The sequence below is a fragment of the Silurus meridionalis genome, chromosome 7, assembly GCF_014805685.1.
Source record: "Silurus meridionalis isolate SWU-2019-XX chromosome 7, ASM1480568v1, whole genome shotgun sequence".
NCBI classification, from domain to species: Eukaryota; Metazoa; Chordata; class Actinopteri; order Siluriformes; family Siluridae; genus Silurus; species Silurus meridionalis.
In genome coordinates this window covers 1,559,227-1,567,898 of record NC_060890.1, presented here as the reverse complement: position 1 = coordinate 1,567,898, position 8,672 = coordinate 1,559,227, and the positions used below count along the sequence as shown (strand labels likewise).

The 8,672-nt window shown below is 41.5% G+C and overlaps 1 protein-coding gene across 4 annotated transcripts; it reads right to left on the bottom strand.

Moving 5' to 3' along the window:
- Positions 1–302: 302 nt before the first annotated feature.
- Positions 303–6,983, bottom strand: lrrc3ca (leucine rich repeat containing 3Ca). 4 transcript variants are annotated; one of them, XM_046852879.1, is made up of 2 exons: positions 6,646–6,983; positions 303–1,776 (listed from the first exon to the last, which is right to left on the bottom strand). In XM_046852879.1, the coding sequence occupies exon 2, from the start codon at positions 1,718–1,720 to the stop codon at positions 920–922; it is 801 nt and encodes a 266-aa protein (XP_046708835.1). In that variant the 5' UTR covers positions 1,721–1,776; positions 6,646–6,983; the 3' UTR covers positions 303–919. The 4 variants fall into 4 exon arrangements, with proteins under 4 accessions (XP_046708835.1, XP_046708836.1, XP_046708838.1 ...); XM_046852880.1 differs by lacking the exon at positions 6,646–6,983 and adding an exon at positions 3,314–3,465; XM_046852882.1 differs by lacking the exon at positions 6,646–6,983 and adding an exon at positions 2,583–2,601.
- Between the last annotated feature and the right edge of the window lie 1,689 nt (positions 6,984–8,672).

Below are 8,672 nucleotides of genomic sequence, written 5' to 3'. Positions count from 1 at the left end.
TAAGAACGCTATTTCAGTGAACCCTGATGCACCCTTCAGCATGTTTTAAGACGTTTGAGGTAAAGGACCTAAAGGAAAACTAAATCCTTAAGTGTGACATCACATCTACTGTACAATCAAGGAAATTCCAGGACCAGGACTGGGAACAATACAATCAATGACTGTGTTCAACATGCTGTATATTTCATCTGTAAATATTTGAAAAACAATCATTTCCACCTGAAAAAGCCGGAGCTGGTGTCCTTGCTTCAAAAAGATTAGTTCTGCTAAATTCTCTAATTATACATATCAGAACAAAACACTGACTTTTACTAAGCATTTATTTCCGAATCCTAAAAAAGACTGATGTGTACATTAATGCATGGCTCGGTTCTACAATTGAATGTAGTCTGAATAGATACACCCTCAAAATCTTTCATGTTTTAATACCATAATGGAAGAGAGTGCTTTCTTAATGCTACATGCTCCTGTAAATAAATGGGAAGCCTTAAAAAATATAACCATAGGAATGTAGTGGAAAGTAAAAAGTCCTCCTTCAAATGCATTCAAAACAGACAAACCACTCAGCCTGGGCAGACTTTGAGCTTGGCTGGTCCAGGATCAATTATTTATTGAGATAAGATTAGATGACCCCTGCGATTCTCTTGCTATGCTGGCATGTAGGTTCCCTGAGGAGGTTTTGTCTTTGCCTTGCAGCCTGCAATTGAAGACTTGCAGCAGGATTATTCGGACTGCTGTTTGTTTTCCAAGGCTGGTTCCATTCGCTTTGTGATGATACGGAGGGCTGCAGCAGTCAACCAATTCAACTCAAGCCTGAGATGGTCATCTGGTTACTGGGTCTTGTACCAGGCTAGACTTTTGAGAGTCTCAATTGCCTTTGCTTGCCTATGAAGCTTCCCCATTTAGCGATGGTCTGCTGTCAAACGACAGTGCTAATGGTGGAAGACTCCTCAGACTTGCCCTGCTTGCTTGGCAGAGACTTGAGATACTCCAAGTGGCGCCTGGCATCTTCTTGATTATGCCGCACATAGTAGACCAGGTAGGAGATGACCATCGTGAACCATCCAAACATGGTCACGAGCATTGCCACGTCTGTGGTCTTTTTACGCACCACACATAGGTCCAAGTCTTTGGCCAGCAAAAAGGGCACACCTTGGGCACCTGAGTCCTCAGGTTTTGCTGTTTGGCAAACAATGCCGGTGAGAGACACAGTCTCCAGATCGAGGAGTGGAAGCACCGTCTGTAACCGGCAGTCACAGTGCCAGGGGTTGCCGGTCAGATTGGATCGAGCTTTCACTCCTTTAAAAGCCTCAGGGTCCAGTGTTGTCAGCTGGTTGGAGGACAGGTCCAGGAACAGCAACGAGTCTGCCAGACCCCGAAAAGCTCCAGGCTCAAGCACTGCCAGCTCGTTGTGCGAAAGATCAAGCTCGGCCAGCAGAGGAAGATTTTGAAAGGCGTTGGCAGGGATGCTGGTCAGCAGGTTGTAGTCAAGGTAGAGGTGCCGTGTGTCGTTCGGGATGTCGCTTGGGATCTCAGAGAGGCGCAGGTTGCTGCACCGCATGGTCTTGCCCCCAGATAGACCATTGCTCTCGGAGCAGTAGCAATGCTTGGAGCAGGAGGTGGCTGCATGGTGGAAGCACAGGGTCATCAACACCAAGCTGTGTAGGAGCAAGCACATGACCATGGAGTGCCGGAGCAGCCAATAGGACGGCAATGGCATGATGAATTAGGGGCATAATCCTTTCAGGGGGTCAGGAGGAGGTCTCGCAATCACGTCTGGCAAAAAAAAAAAGCAGATTAATATAAAAAAAGGAATGGTTGTGGTCTATTATTTTTGTAATGTCATTTGTTTTTCCTATGGTCTTCCCATCTTGCTATACTGCAACATCTAAACACTGGCCATCTTTCTAAGCTGGCTGTGTGAAATCTGGTTGCCAGTTATTTCACCAGCTACACTTACATTTCTGTTAGTGTGTGTGTACATAACCTACTTTGATTGCCCTCTAATTAACACGGAATAAATTACATCCCTTATACCTAGCAGCACACACCACAGACACACACACATACAGAATAACAAGCTGCCGATTGATGGCTGAAAGCTCCTGCAAACTGGAGTGTGTTATTTCATGCACAGATGGAGGCAGGCTGCTCTAATTGCTGTAGGCAACAGGGATCTCTCTCTGTCCCTCTCTCTCTCTTGCTTTTTCTATGCTTTTGTCAACCTATAAACCTAGTTCAATCTTTATAAAAATGTATTGCTTTTTGTAATAGAGATGTAAAGATTTCAGCCAGAGGGCATGAATAAATACATTCCTCTAGTGAACACTGAAATTGTTGCAGCACCTTCTTATATCACAGTTCCACCTCAGGATCTCAGGAATAGAGGATCTCGTTCAAACCAGGGTGGAGGGGCATGGAAAACAAGGAACTATAATGCAAAGTGTTTATTTTCCTTTGACAGCTAAACATTTTTTGTAAAAGATTCCTAAAATAAAGACCGTCTCTCTCGGTACTCAGTGTGGAATGCTAGTGTGTGGCATGCCAAAGCGTATGCTAATCTGGCATTTAGATTAACATACAAATGCTGTGGAGTTCGCTGAAGGAACAGACCATAGTATTTGATCTATTATAGCAAGAAGTACATGTTTTAATTTCTTTCCAAAAGTTCTGTCAAGTTTTTAAAGACTCCATGATTTCAGAATCAGATGTTACAACCGAAAAGTCTGGTATTTAAGCTGTGGTTGCCATTTTGGTCATCCTATCCCACAGGCGGCGAGGACTGTAATCCGCAATCGTTTCATGCAAGACGTGGTTCAATTTGTCTTAAGTGCAAGTAATTGTGAGGGGCAAATTGTTCGCCTGTTCTGTATTTCGGAGTCCTGTCCTGTTAGGCCACGAAGACAAAACACTTCCACCCTCGACTGTAACTGAAGTCTGAAGTTGTTCGCTTCAGAGACAAAACAACACGTGAAAGGTTCTCCAAATAAAACACATGCATGACTTAAAAACCTTTCTATCCCTCTGAGACAAGACTAGGATGTCCTGTGCATCTTCGAAACAGAAGACAAATGGCTTAAGAGGCAACAAAATCCACTTATGCTGATTGAAAAACAAAGAAATCGATCTCAAAACACTCCTAAAGCTCCGCTGACGATTGTGTAGTGTTGGCGTGGCGTGCGTTGTTTTGAAGTGGAGGCAATAAGACGCCAGTGCTATGAGACGCCAGGGAAATGAGCCCGGTAATGAAGTCTGAAAAAGCGAGAGAAAGCAAAACAAAAGAAGCAAAGGACAAAGACAAACAAGTCCTGACCTTAAAAGCTCGATCACGGGACTCGCCATATCAGGCGTCGCCAAAAGGTCCGCTAGGAAGTCGACCCCTGATGTTTATCAGCGCTCGTTTTTCAAAACAGCCAGTTACGAATCGAGACCCTATTCGGCTCGAAAGGGGCGTCGCTTCACCTCCTCGCGATAACACGGCTTAAGCGGCGGAGCAAATAACAAGCGAGCTGATAAGTTCTAAACTGTAACAAGAAACTTTGTAACAAGAAACAAAAGATGCAAATCAGACACTGGACAAAGAAGGCGATTTTTATGTCACAACTTGGTTCAGTTTCTTTACAGTGAGGAGGAAGAATTGCGTAAAATTGCTTGTGGGTTTTTTTAATTATTATTAACGTCGTTTATTATTATTAACATTTTTTTATTTTTTCAAACCATTTCAAATATATATATTTAAATATACAGTATATATATATATATATATATATATATATATATATATATATATATATATATATATATATATATATATATATTATTCAAGTGAGTAAATATTTAAATATGCACAAATTCAATGGTTTAGATCAAATTAAATAAATGAAAAAATTTCATAAGTGTTTACATTTATTAATACAGATTTTATTTTATATATATATATATATATATATATATATATATATATATATATATATATATATATATATATATATATATATCCCACAAATGGTGAAGTCAAATAGCTTCAAGCAGGAATGTTTTTTTCAAAACCTGGGGTACAACTTGAGGTCTTCGTTATGACTTTTACGACTTGTTAGCAGTGCTTGAATTGAGGGGGTCTGGGGGGGCCTGGGACACCCCATAAGGCATTAGGGACCCCCATTACAAGTAAAAAATAGAGGTGGGTCCCCAAGATTATTTTAGTAAATATATGAATTACACAACAACTGGGGACCCCCATAAGACTTCACTTAATTTGAGCACTGCTTGTTAGGACGGGTTTCAACAATTATTAGACTCAATACACACTGGAACCCTTGCTGACGTGATTCACGTCCTCTCTGAGGTCACTGTAATATGCATGATTTGATGAGTAACCTCCATCAATTGGAACACTGATGTAATGATTTGCTGACGCTCGAAGGTTCATCCCCCTGCAGGATCCCTGAGCCAATAAAGCCGATAAAGCCTTACAAGAGATCGGTGAAAAAAAAGATGGACTTCCAGTGAAGCTGACTCATTTCTGTTATGTATTATTAAACCTGGGGTTTACTGTTACTACCTCGAACGTTGCTCATTTTCCTACATCAGCATGTCTAGTGTTTTACTGCCAAGTGTTTTCCTGAAGGAATTTGCATTAAGGCTTTTAATGACACACTGCTTATTAGCTGACCGGTTGACCTCCAGTTACCTTTCACCACCTCGCAGACTTTCTCTTTTCGCTCCCTCCCACACATATCGATCGTGAGCCTCGTGCGACGTTTACCGCGTGGTCGAACAGAGGTCACGGGTTCACCCGATAGCGCCAGGACCACTTAAAGCCGTAGCGCTATTAAGAAAATTAAAGCCTAGAACACATCAATCTTATTGCCTTATTGCCGTGCCCGTCTTCATTAAGCTGTTTCGCTGCACCGTCTGCTCTTCGGCGTAGCGTAGCCACTCTTCCAACATACAGACCGTCCATAAATCCAGTATTGACATTCAAGACATAGCTGTCTGCAATCCAGAGCACACACACACACAGCCTGAATCCAATAATCAGCCCTTTCCAGTCGTACGTTGCTCCTCCCACAAAGTTTTCCCTTTACTTCAACTGGGAGACCCAAACCTGTTCCAGCCAACTAATGCCCCTGTGCACCTCCCATGAAGATCTGCTTTGCACAGTTTTGAGGAGAGATCTCCTGCTGTAAGCTCTAACCCTACTGAAGAACTTAGCGGAAGATCTTCCCAGTAGAGTGGAGGTTATGATAACAGCGAATGGGGACTTAATGAGGAATTACGTTCAGGTGGCTGCAAACCTTTTGTCCATATGGTGATAGTAACATAGTTACAGTTCATTCTCAGATACTTGATTTAACATTTACAGAAGGAGTCTTCAGTGGTGGTGTTTGGTGTTTGAGATAAAAGTTATTTAGCGACAGGAATTTCATGTGTAGGTTGAAACAGTCATTAATTGAAACAGAAACAGCTGTGTAAGTGGCTTGAAACTGGGTAAAAAAAAAAAAAAACAGGAAAATGCTACTATGCTACTAAGGTGGTGCTGTGGGAGATGTTCATGTCATCAGCTCATACACCATGTTAAGACTCGGTACAGCAACAAGACAGTAGTTAGAGTGCATCAGTAAGGTCTCTCTTGCGAAAGGTTTCAACGCAAAGGACTGAGGTTTCAAGATTAAGCTCTTCTGAAGAACCACAAAGAAATGGGTAATGCTGAGGACTGTAGACGCAGTGGTCAGCCAAGGAAACATAATGCAGCAGATAAAAGACGCATCATGATCATGCCATTAGTGAAGATAAAGAATGGCGGAAACCAGTGGGAGGTACAACCATTTACTGTCTGGAGAAGTTTGGCCAGAAGTCAAAAAGCCATACCTCTGGAATGGAAACAACTCAATTTTGAACAAAAACATAGGAACTGAGGAGCAGAAAGATGGCAGCAGATGCTCAAGACTGATGAGACAAAATCTGAAATATGTATGTTTGCCTGAAGAGTGGTACAATAATGAGTGGGGAACAGTGAAGCATGGTGGAGGTTTCCTGCACGTTTGGAGCTGCATTTCTACAAACGGAGTTGGAGATTTGGTCAGGAGTAGTGACGTCTTTAACGCTGAGAGATACAGGCTGATTCTCATCCATTACGCCGTACCATCAGGGAGGCGTCTGATTGGCCCCCAAATTGATTCCACAGCAGGACAAAGACCCAAAACATACAGTCAATTTCATTAAAAAAAAAGGAATTCTGAAAGTAAAAATTTTGACCCCCCACAGAGCCCTGATCTCCCTGATCTGAGGAACCTACATCCAGATTTCTGGATTGTTCTCCAAGATTTTTGGAACAACCAAGTTATTATTTTTTCACTGATTAAAATATTTATCAAAGGATTTTCACTTTACAGTATTTTATCACTCCTGCCTAAAACTTTTGCACACTTCTGTAGCTTAATGTACAACATTATGCAGTATATAATAACAATAATAATAATAACAACAATAATAATAATAATAATAATAATAATAATAATAATAACAACAATAATAATAATAATAATAATAATAATAATAATAATAGGTAAAAAAAAAATAGAAAGGCAGTTAAGTCAATGGTTCACGTTACACACGCACGCGCGCGCACACATACAGACTTACGTTTGTATTTCTCGCGCTCGTGACCGGAGCAAAAAGAAAGTTCTCTACATCTTCACTTCATTTAGGACGAAACGCACCAGCGCGCGTGTGAAAGAGACTGTGCGTTTGTGCGTGTGTGTGCGCGTGTGTGTGAGTGATGGAGGAGAGAGAGAGAGAGAGAGAGAGAGAGACGCAAGCGCGTGTGTGAAAGAGTGTGTGTGTGTGTGTGTGGTGAAGTGAAGAGAGAGAGAAAGAGGGAGACTCGCGAGCGTGTCGAGAATCCCCGACAATATGACTCGCGAGCGCGCGCGAGGAGAAACCTTCCGCTCAGTTTCCACGCAACCGAAGGCGCGAGCGTTACCGTCGACAGGCGCGAGCGCAGGAAGGAGGTCCGAGTCCGAGTGCTCAACCAATCAGCGGCCACTCTCAATTCATCACGCGCTTCAACATCATCCTCATGATCATCACCATCCTCATCCCCTCTTCATCATCATCATCATCATCATCATCATCCTTATCATCACCATCATCATCAATCTCATCATCACCATCATGATACTTTACATCCTCATCATCATCCTTTTCCTTATCATCACCTTCATCATCATCATCATACTTATCATCCTCATTATCATCCTTTTCTAATCATCATCATCATCATCATCATCATCATAATCATCATCATCACCATCCTCCTCCTCTTCATCGTCATCATCATCATCATCATACTTATCATCCTCATTATCATCCTTTTCTAATCATCATCATCACCATCCTCATCCCTCTTCATCATCATCATCATCATCATCATCCTTTTCCTTATCATCATCATCATCATCATCATTATCACATCAGCATCTTCTTCATCCTTCTCCTCCTCCTCCTCATCATTGTCATCTTCATCATCCTCAATATCTTCATCACTTTTAGCATCATCATCATCATCATCCTCAATAGCCTCATCATCCTTCTCCTCCTCATCATTCTCATCTTCATCACTCTTTTTCTCAATATCCTCCTCCTCCTCCTCCTCCTCCTCCTCCTTCGTATCATCATTCTCCTCCTCCTCCTCATTATCCTCATCTTCATCACTATTTTCCTCATCATCTTCATTCTTACTCATCATCAACATCATCCTCATCTCAAAGTGCAAGTTGACTTTTCCCTCTGCACAAATGTACAATCTATCTATCTATCTATCTATCTATCTATCTATCTATCTATCTATCTATCTATCTATCTATCTATCTATCTATCTATCTATCTATCTATCTATCTTCTTGCTTTTCTGAAATGTGGAATGTGATGGTGGGGACACTCTCAGAAAAGAGGAAACACTTTTTGGGGTACTAATAAAAAAGAATTGTGGGTAATGTTTAATTTATACAGTCGGTTTTTTTTTTTTTTGTTTGTTTGTTTTTAATTGATAATTAAAATCCAATACTTTTGGATACCATGGCGTAATTATGATTTGGTCCATTTAGAACGGAACGAATCTTATTGTGTATTAAAAAAAACACTTCATAAGGTAGTTCATGGTTATTGGAGCTTTTAAATTAAATATGAATCTTCCTCTGGACATCAATTCAAATGATTTGTTTCCCCTTTTTTTCTATCAGTTCTTCTTTTGAAGGTCAGGATGGGAAAAGATCACGGGAACCTCCCGGTGAGCCGGAACGCTCCAGTGCTCTTTACCTTCCGTTTAAAACCCGGGTGCCGAGTTTGCGTCCATATTGGTCGCTCGCTCGCGTCCCGTCGACGCCGCATTGTGAGTCTGCAAGGCGTGATGATGGCTCCTGTCCGGGGCTTTTCTTCATTAGTGAGGTAATGGTAGTAGCAGACATCTAATCCATGGTTAGTCCACACACACACACACACACACACACACACACACAAAGGCAACACAAGCTTCGAATTGATCCGTGGTCAGCTTCAGTGCTTTACGACTTGGTATTAAAGGATGTGTAAAACACAACAGAGACAAAATGGTCCGGTCCTGAGGTAATGTTCACCAACGAATACTCACATAGAGTCAAATAAATTTGAAT